We start from the raw sequence: 27,477 nt of genomic DNA on the forward strand, positions 1-27,477 counted from the left end.
CGGCTCCCTCACTCCCTCTCTCTGAGGCTCCCTCACCCCCTCTCTCTGAGACTCCCTCACCCCCTCTCTCTGAGGCTCCCTCACCCCCCCTCTCTCTGAGGCTCCCTCACTCCCTCTCTCTGAGGCTCCCTCACCCCCTCTCTCTGAGGCTCCCTCACCCCCTCTCTCTGAGGCTCCCTCACCCCCTCTCTCTGAGGCTCCCTCACCCCCTCTCTCTGAGACTCCCTCACCCCCTCTCTCTGAGGCTCCCTCACTCCCTCTCTCTGAGGCTCCCTCACCCCCTCTCTCTGAGGCTCCCTCACCCCCTCTCTCTGAGGCTCCCTCACTCCCTCTCTCTGAGACTCCCTCACTCCCTCTCTCTGAGGCTCCCTCACTCCCTCTCTCTGAGACTCCCTCACCCCCTCTCTCTGAGACTCCCTCACTCCCTCTCTCTGAGACTCCCTCACTCCCTCTCTCTGAGACTCCCTCACCCCCTCTCTCTGAGGCTCCCTCACCCCCTCTCTCTGAGGCTCCCTCACCCCCTCTCTCCGAGACTCCCTCACCCCCTCTCTCCGAGGCTCCCTCACCCCCTCTCTCCGAGGCTCCCTCACCCCCTCTCTCAGAGGCTCCCTCACTCCCTCTCTCTGAGACTCCCTCACTCCCTCTCTCTGAGGCTCCCTCACCCCCTCTCTCTGAGGCTCCCTCACCCCCTCTCTCTGAGACTCCCTCACCCCCTCTCTCCGAGGCTCCCTCACCCCCTCTCTCAGAGGCTCCCTCACTCCCTCTCTCTGAGACTCCCTCACTCCCTCTCTCTGAGGCTCCCTCACCCCCTCTCTCTGAGGCTCCCTCACCCCCCTCTCTCTGAGACTCCCTCACCCCCTCTCTCTGAGACTCCCTCACTCCCTCTCTCTGAGACTCCCTCACCCCCTCTCTCTGAGACTCCCTCACCCCCTCTCTCTGAGGCTCCCTCACCCCCTCTCTCTGAGGCTCCCTCACCCCCTCTCTCTGAGACTCCCTCACCCCCTCTCTCTCTGAGGCTCCCTCACCCCCTCTCTCTGAGGCTCCCTCACCCCCTCTCTCTCTGAGACTCCCTCACTCCCTCTCTCTGAGGCTCCCTCACCCCCTCTCTCTGAGACTCCCTCACCCCCTCTCTCTGAGACTCCCTCACCCCCTCTCTCTGAGACTCCCTCACCCCCTCTCTCTCTGAGGCTCCCTCACCCCCTCTCTCTGAGGCTCCCTCACCCCCTCTCTCTCTGAGACTCCCTCACTCCCTCTCTCCGAGGCTCCCTCACCCCCTCTCTCTGAGACTCCCTCACCCCCTCTCTCTGAGACTCCCTCACCCCCTCTCTCTGAGACTCCCTCACTCCCTCTCTCTGAGGCTCCCTCACCCCCTCTCTCTGAGACTCCCTCACCCCCTCTCTCTGAGGCTCCCTCACTCCCTCTCTCTGAGACCCCCTCTCTCTGAGGCTCCCTCACTCCCTCTCTCTGCGGCTCCCTCACTCCCTCTCTCTGAGGCTCCCTCACCCCCTCTCTCTGAGACTCCCTCACCCCCTCTCTCTGAGGCTCCCTCACCCCCCCTCTCTCTGAGGCTCCCTCACTCCCTCTCTCTGAGGCTCCCTCACCCCCTCTCTCTGAGACTCCCTCACCCCCTCTCTCTGAGGCTCCCTCACCCCCTCTCTCTGAGGCTCCCTCACTCCCTCTCTCTGAGACTCCCTCACCCCCTCTCTCTGAGGCTCCCTCACTCCCTCTCTCTGAGGCTCCCTCACTCCCTCTCTCTGAGGCTCCCTCACCCCCTCTCTCTGAGACTCCCTCACCCCCTCTCTCTGAGGCTCCCTCACCCCCCCTCTCTCTGAGGCTCCCTCACTCCCTCTCTCTGAGGCTCCCTCACCCCCTCTCTCTGAGACTCCCTCACCCCCTCTCTCTGAGGCTCCCTCACCCCCTCTCTCTGAGGCTCCCTCACTCCCTCTCTCTGAGACTCCCTCACCCCCTCTCTCTGAGGCTCCCTCACCCCCTCTCTCTGAGGCTCCCTCACCCCCTCTCTCTCTGAGACTCCCTCACCCCCTCTCTCTGAGGCTCCCTCTCCTCCTCCTCCTCCCTCACCCTCCATTTCCTGGTGGTTCCTGATCCTCCTCTGGGTGGCCAACCACATCCTTCCCATGGTCCGGGTGCGAGCGGCCTGCGCTCGGAGTGAGTGGCCGACCATCAGCGAACCCCCATCCGGGGAGTGACAGCTCAGCTCCATTCACTATCACCCAGCACCCCCCACCCCCAGGGTACACACCCCCCACCCCCAGGGTACACACCCCCCACCCCAGGGTACACACTCCCCACCCCCAGGGTACATCCCCCACCCCCAGGGTACACATCCCCCACCCCCAGGGTACACACTCCACACCCCCAGGGTACATCCCCCACCCCCAGGGTACACACCCCCCACCCCCACACACACCCCACCCCCAGGGTACACACTCCCCACCCCCAGGGTACACACCCCCCAACCCCAGGGTACACACTCCCCACCCCCACACACTCCCCACCCCCAGGGTACACACCCCCCACCCCAAGGGTACACACTCCCCACCCCCACACACCCCCCACCCCCAGGGTACACACTCCCCACCCCCAGGGTACACACCCCCCACCCCAAGGGTACACACTCCCCACCCCCACACACACCCCACCCCCAGGGTACACACCCCCCACCCCCACACACACCCCACCCCCAGGGTACACACTCCCCACCCCCAGGGTACACACTCCCCACCCCCACACACCCCCCAACCCCAGGGTACACACTCCCCACCCCCACACACACCCCACCCCCAGGGTACACACCCCCCACCCCCACACACACCCCACCCCCAGGGTACACACTCCCCACCCCCAGGGTACACACCCCCCACCCCCACACACCCCCCAACCCCAGGGTACACACTCCCCACCCCCACACACTCCCCACCCCCAGGGTACACACCCCCCACCCCCACACACACCCCACCCCCAGGGTACACACTCCCCACCCCCAGGGTACACACCCCCCACCCCCACACACCCCCCAACCCCAGGGTACACACTCCCCACCCCCACACACACCCCACCCCCAGGGTACACACTCCCCACCCCCCCACACACTCCCCACCCCCAGGGTACACACTCCCCACCCCCACACACACCCCACCCCCAGGGTACACACTCCCCACCCCCAGGGTACACACTCCCCACCCCCACACACCCCCCAACCCCAGTGTACACACTCCCCACCCCCACACGCTCCCCACCCCCAGGGTACACACTCCCCACCCCCACACGCTCCCCACCCCCAGGGTACACACTCCCCACCCCCACACACACCCCACCCCCAGGGTACACACCCCCCACCCCCAGGGTACACACTCCCCACCCCCACACACCCCCCACCCCCAGGGTACACACTCCCCACCCCCACACACTCCCCACCCCCAGGGTACACACCCCCCACCCCCAGGGTACACACTCCCCACCCCCACACACCCCCCACCCCCAGGGTACACACCCCCCACCCCCAGGGTACACACTCCCCACCCCCACACACTCCCCACCCCCAGGGTATACACTCCCCACCCCCACACACTCCCCACCCCCAGGGTACACACCCCCCACCCCCAGGGTACACACTCCCCACCCCCACACGCTCCCCACCCCCAGGGTACACACTCCCCACCCCCACACGCTCCCCACCCCCAGGGTACACACTCCCCACCCCCACACACTCCCCACCCCCCAGTGTACACACTCCCCACCCCCAGGGTACACACTCCCCACACCCACACACTCCCCAGCACCACACACTCCCCACCCCCAGGGTACACACTCCCCACCCCCACACGCTCCCCACCCCCAGGGTACACACTCCCCACCCCCACACACTCCCCACCCCCCAGTGTACACACTCCCCACCCCCAGGGTACACACTCCCCACACCCACACACTCCCCAGCACCACACACTCCCCATCCCCAGTGTACACACTCCCCACCCCCACACGCTCCCCACCCCCAGGGTACACACTCCCCACACCCACACACTCCCCAGCACCACACACTCCCCATCCCCAGTGTACACACTCCCCACCCCCACACGCTCCCCACCCCCAGGGTACACACTCCCCACCCCCACACACTCCCCACCCCCCAGTGTACACACTCCCCAACCCCAGGGTACACACTCCCCACCCCCACACGCTCCCCACCCCCAGTGTACACACTCCCCACCCCCCAGTGTACACACTCCCCAACCCCAGGGTACACACTCCACACCCCCAAACACTCCCCACACCCCCTTGTACACACTCCCCACACCCACACACTCCCCACCCCCACACACTCCCCACCCCCACACGCTCCCCACCCCCAGTGTACACACTCCCCACCCCCCAGTGTACACACTCCCCAACCCCAGGGTACACACTCCACACCCCCAAACACTCCCCACACCCCCTTGTACACACTCCCCACACCCACACACTCCCCACCCCCACACACTCCCCACCCCCACACACTCCCAATCCCCAGGGCACACACTCCCCACCTCCAGGGTACACTCCCCACCCCAGGGTACACTCCCCACCCCTACGCAGTCCCCACCACCACGGTACACCCCCCAATCCCCACACACTCCCCACCTCCAGGGTACATCCCCACCCCCACACACTCCCCAACCCAGGGTACTCCCCCCAATCCCCACACACTCCCCACCTCCAGGGTACATCCCCACCCCCACACATTCCCCACCCCAGGGTACACTCCCAAACCCCACACACTCCCCAACCCAGGGTACACATCCCACCCCCACACACTCCCCAACCCCAGGGTACACCCACCACCCCCACACATTCCCCACCTCAGGGTACGCCCCCCACCCTCACACACTCCCCACCCCCCAGGGTACACCCCCAGAACTCCCACAGCTCCCAATCCACAAACCACACATGACCCCCACTCCCAGACTCCACAGTCCCCACACAGCCCAAACAACCCACAGAGAAACCCCACCAACAGCTGTCCAACACCCACACCTCCCACCACTACTCTGAATTCCACACCCTGCACTGTCAGACTGTCAGCACTGAGGGAGTGGGTACTGTCAGCACTGAGAGAGTGCCGCACTGTCAGACTGTCAGCACTGAGGGAGTGGGCACTGTCAGACTGTCAGCACTGAGGGAGTGGGCACTGTCAGACTGTCAGCACTGAGGGAGGGGGCACTGTCAGACTGTCAGCACTGAGGGAGCGCCGCACTGTCAGACTGTCAGCACTGAGGGAGTGGGCACTGTCAGACTGTCAGCACTGAGGGAGTGGGCACTGTCAGACTGTCAGCACTGAGGGAGTGGGCACTGTCAGACTGTCAGCACTGAGGGAGTGGGTACTGTCAGACTGTCAGCACTGAGGGAGTGCCGCACTGTCAGACTGTCAGCACTGAGGGAGTGCCGCACTGTCAGACTGTCAGCACTAAGGGAGCGCCGCACTGTCAGACTGTCAGCACTGAGGGAGCGCCGCACTGTCAGACTGTCAGCACTGAGGGAGCGCCGCACTGTCAGACTGTCAGCACTGAGGGAGTGGGCACTGTCAGACTGTCAGCACTGAGGGAGTGGGCACTGTCAGACTGTCAGCACTGAGGGAGTGGGTACTGTCAGACTGTCAGCACTGAGGGAGTGGGCACTGTCAGACTGTCAGCACTGAGGGAGTGCCGCACTGTCAGACTGTCAGCACTGAGGGAGTGCCGCACTGTCAGACGGTCAGCACTGAAGGAGTGCCGCACTGTCAGACTGTCAGCACTGAGGGAGCGCCGCACTGTCAGACTGTCAGCACTGAGGGAGTGGGCACTGTCAGACTGTCAGCACTGAGGGAGTGGGTACTGTCAGACTGTCAGCACTGAGGGAGCGCCGCACTGTCAGACTGTCAGCACTGAGGGAGTGGGCACTATCAGACTGTCAGCACTGAGGGAGCGCCGCACTGTCAGACTGTCAGCACTGAGGGAGTGGGCACTGTCAGACTGTCAGCACTGAGGGAGTGGGCACTGTCAGACTGTCAGCACTGAGGGAGTGCCGCACTGTCAGACTGTCAGCACTGAGGGAGTGGGTACTGTCAGCACTGAGGGAGTGGGCACTGTCAGACTGTCAGCACTGAGGGAGTGGGCACTGTCAGACTGTCAGCACTGAGGGAGTGGGCACTGTCAGACTGTCAGCACTGAGGGAGTGGGCACTGTCGGACTGTCAGCACTGAGGGAGTGGGCGCTGTCAGACTGTCAGCACTGAGGGAGTGGGCGCTATCAGACTGTCAGCACTGAGGGAGTGGGCGCTGTCAGACTGTCAGCACTGAGGGAGTGGGTACTGTCAGACTGTCAGCACTGAGGGAGTGGGCACTGTCAGACTGTCAGCGCTGAGGGAGTGGGCACTGTCAGACTGTCAGCGCTGAGGGAGTGGGCACTGTCAGACTGTCAGCGCTGAGGGAGTGGGCACTGTCAGACTGTCAGCACTGAGGGAGTGGGCACTGTCAGACTGTCAGCACTGAGGGAGGGGGCACTGTCAGACTGTCAGCACTGAGGGAGTGGGCACTGTCAGACTGTCAGCACTGAGGGAGGGGGCACTGTCAGACTGTCAGCACTGAGGGAGGGGGCACTGTCAGACTGTCAGCACTGAGGGAGGGGGCACTGTCAGACTGTCAGCACTGAGGGAGGGGGCACTGTCAGACTGTCAGCACTGAGGGAGGGGGCACTGTCAGACTGTCAGCACTGAGGGAGTGGGCACTGTGAGACTGTCAGCACTGAGGGAGGGGGCACTGTCAGACTGTCAGCACTGAGGGAGTGGGCACTGTCAGACTGTCAGCACTGAGGGAGTGGGCACTGTCAGACTGTGAGCACTGAGGGAGTGGGTACTGTCAGACTGTCAGCACTGAGGGAGTGGGCACTGTCAGACTGTCAGCACTGAGGGAGTGGGCACTGTCAGACTGTCAGCACTGAGGGAGTGGGCACTGTCAGACTGTCAGCACTGAGGGAGTGGGCACTGTCAGACTGTCAGCACTGAGGGAGTGGGCACTGTCAGACTGTCAGCACTGAGGGAGTGGGCACTGTCAGACTGTCAGCACTGAGGGAGGGGGCACTGTCAGACTGTCAGCACTGAGGGAGGGGGCACTGTCAGACTGTCAGCACTGAGGGAGTGGGCACTGTCAGACTGTCAGCACTGAGGGAGTGGGCACTGTCAGACTGTCAGCACTGAGGGAGTGGGCACTGTCAGACTGTCAGCACTGAGGGAGGGGGCACTGTCAGACTGTCAGCACTGAGGGAGTGGGCACTGTCAGACTGTCAGCACTGAGGGAGTGGGCACTGTCAGACTGTCAGCACTGAGGGAGTGGGAACTGTCAGACTGTCAGCACTGAGGGAGTGGGAACTGTCAGACTGTCAGCACTGAGGGAGTGGGCACTGTCAGACTGTCAGCACTGAGGGAGCGCCGCACTGTCAGACTGTCAGCACTGAGGGAGCGCCGCACTGTCAGACTGTCAGCACTGAGGGAGCGCCGCACTGTCAGACTGTCAGCACTGAGGGAGTGGGCACTGTCAGACTGTCAGCACTGAGGGAGTGGGCACTGTCAGACTGTCAGCACTGAGGGAGTGGGTACTGTCAGACTGTCAGCACTGAGGGAGTGGGCACTGTCAGACTGTCAGCACTGAGGGAGTGCCGCACTGTCAGACTGTCAGCACTGAGGGAGTGCCGCACTGTCAGACTGTCAGCACTGAAGGAGTGCCGCACTGTCAGACTGTCAGCACTGAGGGAGCGCCGCACTGTCAGACTGTCAGCACTGAGGGAGTGGGCACTGTCAGACTGTCAGCACTGAGGGAGTGGGTACTGTCAGACTGTCAGCACTGAGGGAGCGCCGCACTGTCAGACTGTCAGCACTGAGGGAGTGGGCACTATCAGACTGTCAGCACTGAGGGAGCGCCGCACTGTCAGACTGTCAGCACTGAGGGAGTGGGCACTGTCAGACTGTCAGCACTGAGGGAGTGGGCACTGTCAGACTGTCAGCACTGAGGGAGTGGGCACTGTCAGACTGTCAGCACTGAGGGAGTGGGCACTGTCGGACTGTCAGCACTGAGGGAGTGGGCGCTGTCAGACTGTCAGCACTGAGGGAGTGGGCGCTATCAGACTGTCAGCACTGAGGGAGTGGGCGCTGTCAGACTGTCAGCACTGAGGGAGTGGGTACTGTCAGACTGTCAGCACTGAGGGAGTGGGCACTGTCAGACTGTCAGCGCTGATGGAGTGGGCACTGTCAGACTGTCAGCGCTGAGGGAGTGGGCACTGTCAGACTGTCAGCACTGAGGGAGTGGGCACTGTCAGACTGTCAGCACTGAGGGAGGGGGCACTGTCAGACTCAGCACTGAGGGAGGGGGCACTGTCAGACTGTCAGCACTGAGGGAGTGGGCACTGTCAGACTGTCAGCACTGAGGGAGGGGGCACTGTCAGACTGTCAGCACTGAGGGAGGGGGCACTGTCAGACTGTCAGCACTGAGGGAGGGGGCACTGTCAGACTGTCAGCACTGAGGGAGGGGGCACTGTCAGACTGTCAGCACTGAGGGAGTGGGCACTGTCAGACTGTCAGCACTGAGGGAGGGGGCACTGTCAGACTGTCAGCACTGAGGGAGTGGGCACTGTCAGACTGTCAGCACTGAGGGAGTGGGCACTGTCAGACTGTGAGCACTGAGGGAGTGGGTACTGTCAGACTGTCAGCACTGAGGGAGTGGGCACTGTCAGACTGTCAGCACTGAGGGAGTGGGCACTGTCAGACTGTCAGCACTGAGGGAGTGGGTACTGTCAGACTGTCAGCACTGAGGGAGTGGGCACTGTCAGACTGTCAGCACTGAGGGAGTGGGCACTGTCAGACTGTCAGCACTGAGGGAGGGGGCACTGTCAGACTGTCAGCACTGAGGGAGTGGGCACTGTCAGACTGTCAGCACTGAGGGAGTGGGCACTGTCAGACTGTCAGCACTGAGGGAGTGGGAACTGTCAGACTGTCAGCACTGAGGGAGTGGGTACTGTCAGACTGTCAGCACTGAGGGAGGGGGCACTGTCAGACTGTCAGCACTGAGGGAGGGGGCACTGTCAGACTGTCAGCACTGAGGGAGGGGGCACTGTCAGACTGTCAGCACTGAGGGAGGGGGCACTGTCAGACTGTCAGCACTGAGGGAGTGGGCACTGTGAGACTGTCAGCACTGAGGGAGGGGGCACTGTCAGACTGTCAGCACTGAGGGAGTGGGCACTGTCAGACTGTCAGCACTGAGGGAGTGGGCACTGTCAGACTGTGAGCACTGAGGGAGTGGGTACTGTCAGACTGTCAGCACTGAGGGAGTGGGCACTGTCAGACTGTCAGCACTGAGGGAGTGGGCACTGTCAGCACTGAGGGAGTGGGCACTGTCAGACTGTCAGCACTGAGGGAGTGGGCACTGTCAGACTGTCAGCACTGAGGGAGTGGGCACTGTCAGACTGTCAGCACTGAGGGAGTGGGCACTGTCAGACTGTCAGCACTGAGGGAGTGGGCACTGTCAGACTGTCAGCACTGAGGGAGGGGGCACTGTCAGACTGTCAGCACTGAGGGAGGGGGCACTGTCAGACTGTCAGCACTGAGGGAGTGGGCACTGTCAGACTGTCAGCACTGAGGGAGTGGGCACTGTCAGACTGTCAGCACTGAGGGAGTGGGCACTGTCAGACTGTCAGCACTGAGGGAGGGGGCACTGTCAGACTGTCAGCACTGAGGGAGTGGGCACTGTCAGACTGTCAGCACTGAGGGAGTGGGCACTGTCAGACTGTCAGCACTGAGGGAGTGGGAACTGTCAGACTGTCAGCACTGAGGGAGTGGGAACTGTCAGACTGTCAGCACTGAGGGAGTGGGCACTGTCAGACTGTCAGCACTGAGGGAGCGCCGCACTGTCAGACTGTCAGCACTGAGGGAGCGCCGCACTGTCAGACTGTCAGCACTGAGGGAGCGCCGCACTGTCAGACTGTCAGCACTGAGGGAGTGGGCACTGTCAGACTGTCAGCACTGAGGGAGTGGGCACTGTCAGACTGTCAGCACTGAGGGAGTGGGTACTGTCAGACTGTCAGCACTGAGGGAGTGGGCACTGTCAGACTGTCAGCACTGAGGGAGTGCCGCACTGTCAGACTGTCAGCACTGAGGGAGTGCCGCACTGTCAGACTGTCAGCACTGAAGGAGTGCCGCACTGTCAGACTGTCAGCACTGAGGGAGCGCCGCACTGTCAGACTGTCAGCACTGAGGGAGTGGGCACTGTCAGACTGTCAGCACTGAGGGAGTGGGTACTGTCAGACTGTCAGCACTGAGGGAGCGCCGCACTGTCAGACTGTCAGCACTGAGGGAGTGGGCACTATCAGACTGTCAGCACTGAGGGAGCGCCGCACTGTCAGACTGTCAGCACTGAGGGAGTGGGCACTGTCAGACTGTCAGCACTGAGGGAGTGGGCACTGTCAGACTGTCAGCACTGAGGGAGTGGGCACTGTCAGACTGTCAGCACTGAGGGAGTGGGCACTGTCGGACTGTCAGCACTGAGGGAGTGGGCGCTGTCAGACTGTCAGCACTGAGGGAGTGGGCGCTATCAGACTGTCAGCACTGAGGGAGTGGGCGCTGTCAGACTGTCAGCACTGAGGGAGTGGGTACTGTCAGACTGTCAGCACTGAGGGAGTGGGCACTGTCAGACTGTCAGCGCTGAGGGAGTGGGCACTGTCAGACTGTCAGCGCTGAGGGAGTGGGCACTGTCAGACTGTCAGCACTGAGGGAGTGGGCACTGTCAGACTGTCAGCACTGAGGGAGGGGGCACTGTCAGACTCAGCACTGAGGGAGGGGGCACTGTCAGACTGTCAGCACTGAGGGAGTGGGCACTGTCAGACTGTCAGCACTGAGGGAGGGGGCACTGTCAGACTGTCAGCACTGAGGGAGGGGGCACTGTCAGACTGTCAGCACTGAGGGAGGGGGCACTGTCAGACTGTCAGCACTGAGGGAGGGGGCACTGTCAGACTGTCAGCACTGAGGGAGTGGGCACTGTCAGACTGTCAGCACTGAGGGAGGGGGCACTGTCAGACTGTCAGCACTGAGGGAGTGGGCACTGTCAGACTGTCAGCACTGAGGGAGTGGGCACTGTCAGACTGTGAGCACTGAGGGAGTGGGTACTGTCAGACTGTCAGCACTGAGGGAGTGGGCACTGTCAGACTGTCAGCACTGAGGGAGTGGGCACTGTCAGACTGTCAGCACTGAGGGAGTGGGTACTGTCAGACTGTCAGCACTGAGGGAGTGGGCACTGTCAGACTGTCAGCACTGAGGGAGTGGGCACTGTCAGACTGTCAGCACTGAGGGAGTGGGCACTGTCAGACTGTCAGCACTGAGGGAGGGGGCACTGTCAGACTGTCAGCACTGAGGGAGTGGGCACTGTCAGACTGTCAGCACTGAGGGAGTGGGCACTGTCAGACTGTCAGCACTGAGGGAGTGGGAACTGTCAGACTGTCAGCACTGAGGGAGTGGGCACTGTCAGACTGTCAGCACTGAGGGAGTGGGCACTGTCAGACTGTCAGCACTGAGGGAGGGGGCACTGTCAGACTGTCAGCACTGAGGGAGTGGGCACTGTCAGACTGTCAGCACTGAGGGAGTGGGCACTGTCAGACTGTCAGCACTCAGAGAGTGGGAACTGTCAGACTGTCAGCACTGAGGGAGTGGGAACTGTCAGACTGTCAGCACTGAGGGAGGGGGCACTGTCAGACTGTCAGCACTGAGGGAGCGCCGCACTGTCAGACTGTCAGCACTGAGGGAGTGGGCACTGTCAGACTGTCAGCACTGAGGGAGTGGGCACTGTCAGACTGTCAGCACTGAGGGAGTGGGCACTGTCAGACTGTCAGCACTGAGGGAGTGGGCACTGTCAGACTGTCAGCACTGAGGGAGGGGGCACTGTCAGACTGTCAGCACTGAGGGAGTGGGCACTGTCAGACTGTCAGCACTGAGGGAGTGGGAACTGTCAGACTGTCAGCACTGAGGGAGTGGGCACTGTCAGACTGTCAGCACTGAGGGAGGGGGCACTGTCAGACTGTCAGCACTGAGGGAGTGGGCGCTGTCAGACTGTCAGCACTGAGGGAGTGGGTGCTGTCAGACTGTCAGCACTGAGGGAGGGGGCGCTGTCAGACTGTCAGCACTGAGGGAGTGGGCACTGTCAGACTGTCAGCACTGAGGGAGTGGGCGCTGTCAGACTGTCAGCACTGAGGGAGTGGGTGCTGTCAGACTGTCAGCACTGAGGGAGTGGGCGCTGTCAGACTGTCAGCACTGAGGGAGTGGGCACTGTCAGACTGTCAGCACTGAGGGAGTGGGTGCTGTCAGACTGTCAGCACTGAGGGAGTGGGCGCTGTCAGACTGTCAGCACTGAGGGAGTGGGCACTGTCAGACTGTCAGCACTGAGGGAGTGCCATACAGTCGGGGGTTAGTACTGAGGGAGTGGGCAGTGTTGGAGGCTCAGTGCTGATGGAGTGGGCACTGTCGGAGGGACAGTGCTGAGGGAGTGCCGCACTGTCGGAGGGTCAGTGCTGAGGGAGTGCCACACTGTCGGAGGGGCAGTGCTCAGGGAGAGGGCACTGTCGGAGGGTCAGTGCTGAGGGAGTGTCGCACTGTCGGAGGGTCAGTGCTGAGGGAGTGCCGCACTGTCAGAGGGTCAGCGCTGAGGGGATGCTGCACTGTTGGAGGGTCAGTGCTGAGGGAGTGCCGCACTGTCAGAGGGTCAGCCCTGAGGGGATGCCACACTGTCGGAGGGGCAGTGCTCAAGGAGTGGGCACTGTCGGAGGGTCAGCGCTGAGGGTGCGCCGCACTGTTGGAGGGTCAGTGCTGAGGGAACGGGCGTTGTCGGAGGGTTAGTTCTGAGGGAGTGCTGCACTGTCGGAGGGTCACTGCTGAGGGAGTGGGCACTGTTGGAGGGTCAGTGCTGAGGGAGTGGGCGTTGTCGGAGGGTCAGTTCTGAGGGAGTGCTGCACTGTCGGAGGGTCACTGCTGAGGGAGTGGGCACTGTCGGAGGGTCAGTGCTGAGGGAGTGGGCGTTGTCGGAGGGTCAGTTCTGAGGGAGTGGGCACTGTCGGAGGGTCAGTGCTGAGGGAGTGCCGCACTGTTGGAGGGTCAGTGTTGAGGGAGTGCCACACTGTCGGAGGGTCCGAGTTGAGGGAGCGCCGCAGTGTCGGAGGGTCAGTGCTGAGGGAGTGCCGCACTGTTGGAGGGTCAGTGCTGAGGGAGTGCCACACTGTCGGAGGGGCAGTGCTCAGGGAGTGGGCACTGTCGGAGGGTCAGCGCTGAGGGAGCGCCGAACTGTTGGATGGTCAGTGCTGAGGGAGCGGGCGTTGTCGGAAGGTCAGTGCTGAGGGAGTGCCGCACTATCAGAGGGTCAGTGCTAAGGGAGTAGGCACTATCGGAGGGTCAGTGCTGAGGGAGTGCCGCACTGTTGGAGGTGCAGTGCTGAGGGAGTGCCGCACTGTCGGAGGGTCAGTGCTGAGGGAGTGGGCACTGTCGGAGGGTCAGTGCTGAGGGAGTGCCGCACTGTCGGAGGGTCAGTGCTGAGGGAGTGCCGCACTGTCGGAGGGTCAGTGCTGAGGGAGTGCCGCACTGTCGGAGGGTCAGCGCTGAGGGAATGCCGCACTGTTGGAGGGTCAGCGCTGAGGGAATGCCGCACTGTCGGAGGGTCAGCGCTGAGGGAGCGGGCACTGTCAGAGGGTCAGTGCTGAGGGGATGCCGCACTGTTGGAGGGTCAGCGCTGAGGGAGTGCCGCACTGTCGGAGGGTCAGCGCTGAGGGAGTGCCGCACTGTCGGAGGGTCAGCGCTGAGGGAGTGCCGTACTGTCGGAGGGTCAGTGCTGAGGGAGTGCCACACTGTCGGAGGGTCAGTGCTGAGAGAGCGGGCACTGTCAGATGGTCAGCGCTGAGGGGATGCCGCACTGTTGGAGGGTCAGCGCTGAGGGAGTGCCGCACTGTCGGAGGGTCAGTGCTGAGGGAGTGCCGCACTGTCAGAGGGTCAGTGCTGAGGGAGTGCCGCACTGTCGGAGGGTCAGTGCTGAGGGAGTGCCGCACTGTCGGAGGGTCAGTGCTGAGGGAGTGCCGCACTGTCGGAGGGTCAGTGCTGAGAGAGCGCCGCGCTGTCAGTGGGTCAGTGCTGAGGGAGTGCCGCACTGTCGGAGGGTCAGTGCTGAGGGAGTGCCGCACTGTCAGAGGGTCAGCGCTGAGGGAGCGGGCACTGTCGGACGGTCAGTGCTGAGGGAGTGGGTGTTGTCGGTGGGTCAGTGCTGAGGGAGTGGGCACTGTCGGAGGGTCAGTGCTGAGAGAGCGCCGTGCTGTCGGAGGGTCAGTGCTGAGGGAGTTGGCACTGTCAGTGGGTCAGTGCTGAGGGAGTGCCGCACTGTCAGAGGGTCAGTGCTGAGGGAGTGCCGCACTGTCAGAGGGTCAGTGCTGAGGGAGTGCCGCACTGTCAGAGGGTCAGCGCTGAGGGAGTGCCACACTGTCGGAGGGTCAGTGCTGAGGGAGCGGGCACTGTCGGAGGGTCAGTGCTGAGGGAGTGGGCGTTGTCGGAGGGTCAGCGCTGACTGGCTCACATGACACATATGCGCATATATATACATACATACACAGTAAAAGTGAAGTTACCATCATCCTAAACCCTAGTGCGCTGCTCTGGGAGAGACAGCTGGTGGTGGTTTAACCTGAGGGTCAGTTTGCCTCAGGTGAGGGGAGAGGTTGTGATGGAGATTCCATCATGGTAACCTCAGCTGGTGCAGGAATTGGACCCACTCTGCTGACGGCTCTCTGTTTTGCAACCTAGTTGTCCAGCCAAACCCAACTGACCAACACTGACAGCCCTCCCCCAAACATTATCTTCTGCCACAGTTCAATTCCAATCCTTGTCCTTTGGAAATTAGCCTGGAATTCTGCATTTCTAGGGAGTGACATTACCCCAATACCACAACCATCCCCACACACATTTTACACATTAATACATGCAGACAGACAGACACAAACACACAGATAGGCACAAACACACACACAGACACAAACACACACACAGACACAAACACACACACAGACACAAATACACAGATAGGCACAGACACAAACACACACACAGACACAAACACACACACAGACACAAACACACACACAGACACAAACACACAGATAGGCACAGACACAAACACACAGATAGGCACAAACACACACACAGACACAAACACACACACAGACACACACACAGACACAAACACACACTCAGACACACATGTATAGATGCACAAGTATACTCACTCACCGACACACGCTCACAGACACATACACACACAAAAACACACATATATACACACTCAGACACAAACACACAGACACATACTCATACAGAGACAAACACACACAGAGACACATACGCACACAAACACATAGACACCTACACGCACACAGACACATATACAGAGACTAACACAGGCACATATGCACATAGACACACAAATACAGACAAACACAGACAGAAACACACATAGACACAAACACAGACATATACTCATACAGACACAAACACATACACACAGATACAAACACACAGACATATATACACTCACGTACATATACACACAGGTGCACACTCATACAGACACATACACGCACGCACTCAGACACAAACACAGACACATACTCACACACACACACAGACACATACTCACACACACAGACACATACACGCATGCACTCACAGACACATATATACACAGACACATACTCATTCAGACACAAACACACACATAAACACAGACATACATACACAAACACACAGGCACATACACATACAGACACACTCACAGACACATACACACATGCATACAGGCACAAACACTCACACACAGACACAAGCACAGACACATACTCGTAGATACACAAACACACAGACACATACGCACACAGACATACTCACACACAAACACATACACACAGAGACATATACATGCAGACACAAACACACATACTCAGATACAAACACACAGACACACATACACTCACAGACACACACGCACAGACACATTCACAAACACATACACACTCACAGACACATAATCATATAAACACATACACACAGAGGCACACATTCACAGACACACAGATACATACACAGACACAAACACACAGAGACATACACGCGCAACATACACACACACACACAGAGACATACACGCGCAACATACACACAGACACAGAGACATACACGCGCAACATACACACACACAGAGACATACACGCGCAACATACACACAGACACAGAGACATATACGCGCAACATACACACAGACACAGAGACATACATGCGCAACATACACACACACAGCGACATACACGCGCAACATACACACAGACACAGAGACATACACGCGCAACATACACACAGACACAGAGACATATACGCGCAACATACACACAGACACAGAGACATACACGCGCAACATACACACAGACACAGAGACATACACGCGCAACATACACACACACAGAGACATACACGCGCAACATACACACACACAGACATACACGCGCAACATACACACACACACAGAGACATACACGCACAACATACACACAGACACACACTCAGACACAAACACACAGATACAAACTCACACAAATGCAACACACAGATACACATATGCACACCTTTATTCACATACACACACAGCACACCTGTGTAAATATATACATATACACACATGCATAGGGACACACAAAGACGTATGTATACACAATACATTAACATACATACACAAACGTATATGTATACATACGCACGCTCAAAAGATATACACTCATACATATATAAATACATGAAAATACATACCAGACTTGTAAATATATTGCCGTTCCTTCACTGTCACTGGGTCATAATCCTGGAATTCCTTCCCTAACAACCCATAGTAGGTGGACAGCAGTGGTTCAAGAAGGCAGCCCCACCCCCACCTTCTCAAGGGGCAACTAGGGATGGGGCAATAAATGCTGGGCCCAGCCAGCGACACCCACATCCCACAAATGAACACATTAAAAATATGTACATGCATACATAAACACAAGTGTATACACGTATGCTTACCACAGATTTATAAATATACACACAGATGCACAAAGCACACATTGTTATGTGGACACGTGCATATGTACACAGAGATACATATCACATTCTTACAAAGAATCACTTAGAGTCATAGAGATGTACAGGACAGAAACAAGTCCTTCGGACCAGCTCATCCATGCCCACCAGACTAATCTAGTCCCATTTGCCAGTATTTGGTCATGCACATGTAAACACACACAGACGTGTACCCCCACACAGACAGACACACACACACACACACACAGGCAGTGTGTGAGTCAGACACAAGCAGTTATCCTTGTAATAAACAGACTGAGACACGGGTGGCGACACTCTCCTTGAGAGAGAGAGAGAGTCACTCAGTCAGCTGATGAATTATGCGGCAGATGTCTCTTGCTGTGGGTCTGCCTGTCCATGGAACAGAGAGAATGACAGATTTCACATAGAGCTGCTGTTGCCATTGCAATAAGAGAGAGCGGGTCCCCTCTCTCTCTCTCTCTCCCCCTCACCCTCTCTGTCCCTCCAGCACTGGGCGCTGTCCAAGGTACTGAAACCCGGCTCCTCGCCATCTCCTCCAGTGTCAGTCTGCTCCCAGGAGAAGGGAGAGGGAGGTAGGCTGTGTATCTACCCCTATCCCAGCCTGAACAACCCCCCCCCCCCCCCAAACCCCTCTGAGGGAGAAGCTGGAGCACCCAGCTCTCCCGGGGGGTGAGGGGCTGGAGGAGGCAGGCTGAGGATGGCCCAGAGCATCCCGAGTGGGAATGAAGATGCTGTTCAGGTCGGAGCTGCTGAGAGGCGGCATTACCTGGTGCTGGTTTAATCGCTGAAGGAGAGAGGGTGGAGGAAGGGAGAGAGACAGGGGGAGAGAGAGAGAGAGAGAGGAAGGCAGGGAGAGAGAAGAGGTAGAAGGAGGGAAGGAGACAGGGGGAGAGAGAGAGGGAGAGAGACAGGGGGAGGGAGGAAAAAGAGAGGGGGAGGGAAGGAGAAAGGGAGAGAGAGATAGAGGGAGGGAAGGATAAAGGGAGAAAGATAGAGAGTGGGAGGAAGAGAGAGGGAAGGAGAAAAGGAGAGAGATAGAGAGAGGGAAGGATAAAGGGAGAAAGAGAGTGGGAGGAAGAGAGAGGGAAGGATAAAGGGAGAAAGAGAGGGGGAAGGAGAAAGACAGTGGGTGGGAGATAGAGAAAGGGAGGGAAATAGAGAGAAGTTGCCTCTCCATGCAGAGGCAGGGCAGTAGGATGGAGAGGGCAGGCAGTGTGAGGGGAGATGGGAGTCAGACCAAGGGCAGTGTCTGCTCCCAGGACTGGGAGCTGGATGGGGAGCTGCCAACACAGAAAGGAGCAGGCACTGGGAGCCCAGACTCGGGGCACATGGCAGGCTGTAGCCCACACCAAGAGGCAGCCCCCTGCCCACACAAGGCAGTGGCATTCCTGCAGAAAACTCCGGGCTCGTGTGAGCAGATCCTGGCAGCGGAGCAGGAGCTAGCAGCCGGCAGTAACACTTTCATGCACCGCCAGATCAGTGCCATGCTTCAGCCGGGGGTCAACAAGTTCTCTCTCCGCATGTTCGGCAGTCACAAGGCAGTGGAGATCGAGCAGGAGAGGGTCAAGTCCGCTGGATTCTGGATTATTCACCCCTACAGTGACTTCAGGTAAACCCAGGGTCCAGGGAGGAGGCCAGGGCATGGGGAACAGTATCAGGCAAACTAGCCCATCCCACACTACAACAGGCAGAAGGCATGACAGAGACTGCTCATGATACAGTATCAGTACACAGGCAGACTGTGTGTGAAACAATGACAGTGTGTTAATCAGTGTGACACAGATTGGATACATTACAGTGAGGCACAGACTGTGTCTGATACAGTGTGAGAGACAGACTGAGTGTGACACAGTGTGAGACAGACTATGTCAGATAGTGAGGCACAGCCTGTGAGTGTAAGTGTGAGACAGACTGTGTGTGATACAGTGTCTGAGACACAGTTTGTCTGTGATACAGTGTGACATAACCTGTGTGTGATACAGTGTGAGACAGACTGTGTGTGCATTAGTTTGCAAATGTGAGTAATTCAGACAGAATTTATGACTAGGTGGCTGCCTTACTTGAGGATGTTTGAGATTGGTGTGTTTGTGTGACTGCAAAATATGTGTATGGCTGCATGAACCTGTATATCAGTGTGTGAGAGAGGGACATTGTGTTTCAATATGTAAGAGAATGTGCATTGGTGTTAGTGTCTGTATGTGGAGGGGAAAGGAGAGAGTGATGGTTTGTGTGTGTGATGGAGCTGTGAGATTATGCCCCTCAGACTAAGCATTGATGTTTGTTAAAACGTATGGATGTTTTAGGAGCAGTGTGCACAAGACTATACATATGTCAGTTTGTGCAGCTGTATTTGTGTATGAGACTGTATCTGTATTAGCTTATGTGATTGTGCCTTACTGTATGCATGTGAGAGTTTGTGACTGCATTTGTGTGTGTGCGTGCACAAATGCATTTGTATGTCTGTGTGTGCCTGTATTTGTGTGTGCCTGTATTTGTGTGTGCCTGTATTTGTGTGTGCCTGCATTTGTGTGTGCCTGTATTTGTGTGTGCCTGTATTTGTGTGTGCCTGCATTTGTGTGTGCCTGTATTTGTGTGTGCCTGTATTTGTGTGTGCCTGCATTTGTGTGTGCCTGCATTTGTGTGTGCCTGTATTTGTGTGTGCCTGTATTTGTGTGTGCCTGTATTTGTGTGTGCCTGTATTTGTGTATGCCTGTATTTGTGTGTGTGTTTGTGCACGATTATATTTGTGTATGTTTGTGGACAACTGTATTCATATGTATGCTTGCACAATTGTACTTGTGTGTATGTGCGTGCAGGTGTGTGTGCATGCATGATGGTATTTACATGTGTGTGAGACTATTTGTGCGTGTGTATGTGACTATGTATGTCTGTGTCTATGTGTACATGTGTGACTGTGTGTGTCTGTGTGAGTCTGTGCCTGTGTATCTCTGTGTGTGTGACTATGTGTGTGACTGTATATCTGTGTGTGTGTATCTGTGTGTGTGTGTGAGACTGTGTGTCTGTGTATGACTATCTGTGTGTCTGTGTATGACTATCTGTGTGTGTGACTATCTGTGTGAGACTGTGTGCGCGAGACTCTGCATCTGTGTGTGAGTGAGACTGTGTTTCTATGTGTGTGTGTGTCACTGCATCTGTGTGTGTATGTGTGTGTGAGAGAGACTGGCATCTGTGTGAGACTGTGTATCTGTGTGTGTGTGTGTCTGTATGAGACTGTGCAGTGGGCCTGGTGGAGGGTGGGTCACTCAACCCATTGACTGACCTCTGCTCCATGATATAGGCCATACCCCTATAGGGTGGATTGGCCATGGGAAATTGTCCCATAGTGCCCAGGGATGTGCAGGTTAGGGTGGATTAGCCGTGGGAAATTGTCTCATAGTGCCCAGAGATGTGCAGGTTAGGGTGGATTGGCCATGGGGAATTGTCCCATAGTGCCCAGGGATGTACAGGTTAGGGTGGATTGGCCATGGGAAATTGTCCCATAGTGCCCAGTGATGTGCAGGTTAGGGTGGATTGGCCATGGGGAATTGTCCCATAGTGCCCAGGGATGTACAGGTTAGGGTGGATTGGCCATGGGAAATTGTCCCATAGTGCCCAGGGATGTGCAGGTTAGGATGGATTGGCCATGGGAAATTGTCCCATAGTGCCCAGGGATGTGCAGGTTAGGATGGATTGGCTATGGGAAATATAGGCTTACAGGGAAAGGGTAGGGATGTAGATCCGGATAGGATGCTCTTTGGAGGGTTGTTACAGACTTGATTGGCCGAATGGCCTGCTTCTGCTCTATAGGGGTTCTATGATTCTATGAATGTAGATACTGTCATCATATTTTAGAGTTCACAGAAATATTGTGCCCTTAGTCTCTTCCCACACACAGTCTACAAATAAAAGTCACTGGCCCCTCATCAGATTGTAACTAGTTACGAAGGAAACTTGCAGGGGGTGGTGTACCCACGTACCTGCTGCCCTTGTCCTTCTAGATGGAAGTGCTTGTGGGTTTGGAAGGTGCTGTCTGAGGAGCTTTGGTGAATTTCTGCAGTGCACCTTGTAGACAGTACACACACTGCCGCTACTGAGTGTGGGGGTTGGAGGGAGGGGATGTTTGTGGATGTGGGGCCAATCAAGCGGGGGCTGCTTTGTCCCTGGGTGGTGTCGAGCTTTGTGTGTATCACTGGAGCTGCACTGACCTCTAACCTGCACAAAGTGACAAGGGATATTTATGGAATCGGGACTCCCAGTGCTCTATATTTCCACTGCTCCACTGCTGTCTTGTTCCATCTATTACAGTTAATTGAATCTCTGGGGCTCATTACCCACAGGCCTGTGGCCTGCAGTTTCAAGGTGAGTGCTTCAGTCTTGCTTGTTGCTGGGACTGAGAGCTCTCCCTGGTAACAGGCAGGTGTGGCAGTACGGTGCCTTGCTCCTGCTCTATTCCAGTAAGTGAGTCCGTGTGGAACCCGGGACGGGGAGTGGGTGTTGAGGGGGGGAGTGGGCACCCTGTCACAGTGGCTGTGCAGTGCATTGTCAGTGACCCCCCCCCCCCCACCCTGTCACACTGGCTGTGCAGTGAATTGCCAGTGATCCCCCCCCACCCTGTCACACTGGCTGTGCAGTGCATTGCCAGTGACCCCCCCCCCCACACCCTGTCACACTGGCTGTACAATGCATTGCCAGTGACCCCCGACCCCCCACCCTGTCACACTGGCTGTGCAGTGCATTGCCAGTGACCCCCCCCCCCCCGTCACACTGGCTGTGCAGTGAATTGCCAGTGATCCCCCCCACCCTGTCACACTGGCTGTACAGTGCATTGCCAGTGACCCCCCCCCCCCCCCCCCCCACCCTGTCACACTGGCTGTACAGTGCATTATCATTGTGTGAGATTGGGTGAGGGTGAGTGGGTGAGTGTGTAAAATTGGGTGAGTGTGAGTACAAGCAAGTGAGGCTGAATGTGTGAGATTGGGTGAGAGTGAGTGGGTGAGTGTGTAAGATTGGGTGAGTGTGAGTGGGTGAGTGTGTAAGATTGGGTGAGTGTGAGTACAAGCAAGTGAGGCTGAGTGTGTGAGATTGGGTGAGAGTGAGTGGGTGAGTGTGTGAGATTGGGTGAGAGTCAGTGGGTGAGTGTGTAAGATTGGGTGAGTGTGAGTACAAGCAAGTGAGGCTGAGTGTGTGAGATTGGGTGAGGGTGAGTGGGTGAGTGTGTAAGATTGGGTGAGAGTGAGTACAAGCAAGAGAGGCTGAGTGTGTGAGATTGGGTGAGAGTGAGTGGGTGAGTGTGTAAGATTGGGTGAGAGAGAGTACAAGCAAGAGAGGCTGAGTGTGTGAGATTGGGTGAGTGTGAGGGTGAGTGAGTGAGGGTGAGTGTGTAAGATTGGGTAAGGATGAGTGTGATCAGGTGACTGTCTGGTTAAGTGTGTAAGATTGGGTGTGGATGAATGTGAGATTGAGCGACTGAGGGTGAGTGTGAGAGCTTGGGCGAGTGTGAGGCTGTGTGAGATTAGGTGAGTGCGTGAGACTGAGTGAGTGTGAGGGTGAGTGTGAGACTGAGTGTATGGGATTTGGTGACTGTGAGGGTGAGTGTGAGAGACTGGGTGAGTGTGTGAGATTGGGTGTGAGTGTGAGTGTGAGACTGAGTGTGTGGGATTTGGTGACTGAGGGTGAGTGTGAGAGACTGGGTGAGTGTGTGAGATTGGGTGTGAGGGTGAGTGTGAGACTGAGTGTGTGGGATTTGGTGAACTGTGAGGGTGAGTGTGAGAGACTGGGTGAGTGTGTGAGATTGTGTGTGAGACTGGGTGAGTGTGTGAGATTGGGTGTGAGGGTGTGTGTGAGAGACTGGGTGAGTGTGTGAGATTGGGTGTGAGGGTGTGTGTGTGCGAGACTGGGTGAGTGTGTGAAACTGGGTGTGAGGATGTGTGTGAGAGACCGGGTGAGTGTGAGAGATTGGGTGTGAGGGTGAGTGTGTGTGAGACCGGGTGAGTGTGTGAGATTGGGTGTGAGGGTGAGTGTGTGTGAGACTGGGTGAGTGTGTGAGATTGGGTGTGAGGTGAGTGTGTGAGACTGGGTGAGTGTGTGAGATTGGGTGTGAGGGTGAGTGTGTGTGAGACCGGGTGAGTGTGTGAAACTGGGTGTGAGGATGTGTGTGTGAGACCGGGTGAGTGTGTGAGATTGGGTGTGAGGGTGAGTGTGAGAGACTGGGTGAGTGTGTGAGATTGGGTGTGAGGGTGAGTGTGTGTGAGACCGGGTGAGTGTGTGAGATTGGGTGTGAGGGTGAGTGTGAGAGACCGGATGAGTGTGTGAGATTGGGTGTGAGGGTGAGTGTGTGAGATTGGGTGTGAGGGTGAGTGTGTGAGACTGGGTGAGTGTGTGAGATTGGGTGTGAGGGTGTGTGTGTGAGACTGGGTGAGTGTGAGAGATTGGGTGTGAGGGTGAGTGTGAGAGACCGGGTGAGTGTGTGAGATTGGGTGTGAGGGTGAGTGTGAGAGACCGGATGAGTGTGTGAGATTGGGTGTGAGGGTGAGTGTGTGAGACCGGGTGAGTGTGTGAGACCGGGTGAGTGTGTGAGATTGGGTGTGAGGGTGTGTGTGTGAGACCGGGTGAGTGTGTGAGATTGGGTGTGAGGGTGTGTGTGTGTGAGACCGGGTGAGTGTGTGAGATTGGGTGTGAGGGTGTGTGTGTGTGAGACTGGGTGAGTGTGTGAGACTGGGTGAGTGTGTGAGACTGGGTGAGTGTGTGAGATTGGGTGAGTGTGTGAGATTGGGTGAGTGTGTGAGATTGGGTGAGTGTGTGAGACCGGGTGAGTGTGTGAGATTGGGTGTGAGGGTGTGTGTGTGAGACCGGGTGAGTGTGTGAGATTGGGTGTGAGGGTGTGTGTGTGTGAGACCGGGTGAGTGTGTGAGATTGGGTGTGAGGGTGAGTGTGTGAGAGACCGGGTGAGTGTGTGAGATTGGGTGTGAGGGTGTGTGTGTGAGAGACCGGGTGAGTGTGTGAGATTGGGTGTGAGGGTGAGTGTGTGAGACCGGGTGAGTGTGTGAGACCGGGTGAGTGTGTGAGATTGGGTGAGTGTGTGAGATTGGGTGTGTGGGTGTGTGTGTGAGACCGGGTGAGTGTGTGAGATTGGGTGTGAGGGTGTGTGTGTGTGAGACCGGGTGAGTGTGTGAGATTGGGTGTGAGGGTGTGTGTGTGTGAGACCGGGTGAGTGTGTGAGACCGGGTGAGTGTGTGAGATTGGGTGTGAGGGTGTGTGTGTGTGAGACCGGGTGAGTGTGTGAGATTGGGTGTGAGGGTGAGTGTGTGAGAGACCGGGTGAGTGTGTGAGATTGGGTGTGAGGGTGTGTGTGTGAGAGACCGGGTGAGTGTGTGAGATTGGGTGTGAGGGTGAGTGTGTGTGACCGGGTGAGTGTGTGAGACCGGGTGAGTGTGTGAGACCGGGTGAGTGTGTGAGATTGGGTGTGAGGGTGTGTGTGTGAGACCGGGTGAGTGTGTGAGATTGGGTGTGAGGGTGTGTGTGTGTGAGACCGGGTGAGTGTGTGAGATTGGGTGTGAGGGTGAGTGTGTGAGATTGGGTGTGAGGGTGAGTGTGTGAGAGACCGGGTGAGTGTGTGAGATTGGGTGTGAGGGTGAGTGTGTGAGAGACCGGGTGAGTGTGTGAGATTGGGTGTGAGGGTGTGAGATTGGGTGAGTGTGTGAGACCGGGTGAGTGTGTGAGATTGGGTGTGAGGGTGTGTGTGTGAGACCGGGTGAGTGTGTGAGATTGGGTGTGAGGGTGCGTGTGTGAGACCGGGTGAGTGTGTGAGATTGGGTGTGAGGGTGTGTGTGTGTGAGACCGGGTGAGTGTGTGAGATTGGGTGTGAGGGTGTGTGTGTGTGAGACCGGGTGAGTGTGTGAGACCGGGTGAGTGTGTGAGACCGGGTGAGTGTGTGAGATTGGGTGTGAGGGTGAGTGTGTGAGAGACTGGGTGAGTGTGTAAGATTGGGTGTGAGGGTGTGTGTGTGTGAGACTGGGTGAGTGTGTGAGATTGGGTGTGAGGGTGAGTGTGTGAGACCGGGTGAGTGTGTGAGATTGGGTGTGAGGGTGAGTGTGTGAGACCGGGTGAGTGTGTGAGATTGGGTGTGAGGGTGTGTGTGTGAGACCGGGTGAGTGTGTGAGATTGGGTGTGAGGGTGTGTGTGTGTGAGACTGGGTGAGTGTGTGAGATTGGGTGTGAGGGTGTGTGTGTGTGTGAGACTGGGTGAGTGTGTGAGATTGGGTGTGAGGGTGTGTGTGTGAGAGACTGGGTGAGTGTGTGAGATTGGGTGTGAGGGTGTGTGTGTGAGACTGGGTGAGTGTGTGAGATTGGGTGTGAGGGTGAGTGTGAGAGACTGGGTGAGTGTGTGAGATTGGGTGTGAGGGTGTGTGTGTGTGAGACTGGGTGAGTGTGTGAGATTGGGTGTGAGGGTGAGTGTGTGAGACCGGGTGAGTGTGTGAGATTGGGTGTGAGGGTGAGTGTGTGAGACCGGGTGAGTGTGTGAGATTGGGTGTGAGGGTGTGTGTGTGTGAGACCGGGTGAGTGTGAGATTGGGTGTGAGGGTGAGTGTGTGAGACCGGGTGAGTGTGTGAGATTGGGTGTGAGGGTGTGTGTGTGAGACCGGGTGAGTGTGTGAGATTGGGTGTGAGGGTGTGTGTGTGTGAGACTGGGTGAGTGTGTGAGATTGGGTGTGAGGGTGTGTGTGTGTGTGAGACTGGGTGAGTGTGTGAGATTGGGTGTGAGGGTGTGTGTGTGAGAGACTGGGTGAGTGTGTGAGATTGGGTGTGAGGGTGTGTGTGTGAGACCGGGTGAGTGTGTGAGATTGGGTGTGAGGGTGTGTGTGTGAGACCGGGTGAGTGTGTGAGATTGGGTGTGAGGGTGTGTGTGTGAGACTGGGTGTGTGTGTGAGACCGGGTGAGTGTGTGAGATTGGGTGTGAGGGTGTGTGTGTGAGACTGGGTGAGTGTGTGAGATTGGGTGTGAGGGTGTGTGTGTGAGACCGCGTGAGTGTGTGAGATGGGTGTGAGGTGTGCTTGTGTGTGGAATTGGCTGAGGGTGAGTGTGAGAGCGGGTGGGTGAGGCTGAGAGTGAGCGGGTGTGTACCTGTGACCGTGCGAGGCATGGACGATGAGCTCGGTGTGAGCGCCCCTGTCCTGCCTGTTTGTGTTTTTTCTTTGGGGCAGGTTTTACTGGGATCTTGCTATGCTGCTGCTGATGGTGGGGAACCTGATCATCTTGCCGGTGGGCATCACCTTTTTCAAGGACGAGAACACGCCTCCGTGGATCGTCTTCAACGTGGTGTCCGACACCTTCTTCCTGATCGACCTGGTGCTGAACTTCCGAACGGGAATCGTGGTGGAGGATAACACGGAGATTATCCTCGACCCTCACACCATTAAGATGAAATACCTGAAGAGTTGGTTCCTGGTCGATTTTGTCTCCTCCATCCCAGTCGACTATGTCTTCCTGATTGTGGACCTGGAGACCAGGGTTGACTCGGAGGTCTATAAAACGGCCAGGGCACTCCGGATTGTGCGCTTTGCCAAGATCCTCAGTCTCCTGAGGCTCCTGAGGCTCTCTCGGCTTATTCGCTACATCCACCAGTGGGAGGAGGTACGTTTGATCGGGGTGGTGCTGGTTGGGATTGCGGGGGAGGCCACTCAGCCTGTCCATCCTGTGCTGGCCCGGTCAAAGAGCTGTCCAGTTCATTCCCACTGTCATTTTGCCCACCCCTGACTCTCACGCTCCCCGGTTCTGCCGATTTCACCTCGACAAAGCTTTTTTGAAAATTCTAGTTGAGTCTGCTCCCTTCCAGGCACCACGTCCCAGATCACAACAACTCACTGACTGTCAATCAAACAAACTCTCCTCTTCCTCCAACCCCGTCCTCCCTATCTCTGGTGTCTTGGCCAATTGTCTCCTCGAAGGGACCAGTTACTCCCTGTTCCCACTCTCTCCGCTGTAACCTTTCATCCCTTTAGTGCTAAGAATTATGTTTAACCCTTTCTTGGAAGCGTTCAATGTTTTGGCCTGGTGCTAGTGACATCCTCAGGTTCCCCACTCTGTGGCTGAAGATATGAGCCCTCCTCCCAGCCCTGCTGGAGAACGAGCCCTTGGCTCAGGGCCAGCTGTTCTGAGGAATCATAGAATGAGCAAACACAGGAGGAGTCCATTCAGCCTAATGTGCCTGTACTAGCTCTTTGGAAAGGCAGCCCTCACGATGTTGTTCTATTGGCCCATTGATTTCCCCTTGAGAGATTTTATCTTGACCCAGCATTGATGAC

The 27,477-nt window shown here is 57.4% G+C and overlaps 1 protein-coding gene and 1 long non-coding RNA gene across 5 annotated transcripts in view; one reads left to right on the forward strand and one right to left on the reverse strand.

The window, feature by feature from the left end:
• Positions 1 to 17,969, reverse strand: part of LOC148135295 (uncharacterized) — a 50,872-nt gene extending 32,903 nt beyond the window's left edge. Inside the window, exon 1 of one of the 3 annotated variants that reach the window (XR_015755402.1) lies at positions 17,945 to 17,969. This is a non-coding gene — a long non-coding RNA (uncharacterized LOC148135295). Of the gene's footprint in view, positions 1 to 2,079; positions 2,161 to 16,890; positions 17,310 to 17,944 lie in introns of those variants that run through there. The other 2 variants (XR_015755401.1, XR_015755399.1) reach the window with 2 other exon arrangements.
• A 359-nt stretch (positions 17,970 to 18,328) lies between these two features.
• The window catches only part of LOC122545572 (potassium/sodium hyperpolarization-activated cyclic nucleotide-gated channel 3-like), a 58,577-nt gene continuing 49,428 nt past the window's right edge, over positions 18,329 to 27,477 (forward strand). The window contains exons 1-2 of one of the 2 annotated variants that reach the window (XM_087985159.1): positions 18,329 to 18,787; positions 26,377 to 26,806. In XM_087985159.1, coding sequence (XP_087841285.1) covers positions 18,354 to 18,787; positions 26,377 to 26,806 — 864 coding nt within the window. In that variant the 5' untranslated portion in view covers positions 18,329 to 18,353. The remainder of the gene's footprint in view (positions 18,788 to 26,376; positions 26,807 to 27,477) is intronic. The other variant, XM_087985158.1, reaches the window with a different exon arrangement.

Source organism: Chiloscyllium plagiosum, unplaced genomic scaffold, assembly GCF_037043375.1.
Source record: "Chiloscyllium plagiosum isolate Xiang-an unplaced genomic scaffold, Cpla_swu_hap1 HiC_scaffold_50, whole genome shotgun sequence".
NCBI classification, from domain to species: domain Eukaryota; kingdom Metazoa; phylum Chordata; class Chondrichthyes; order Orectolobiformes; family Hemiscylliidae; genus Chiloscyllium; species Chiloscyllium plagiosum.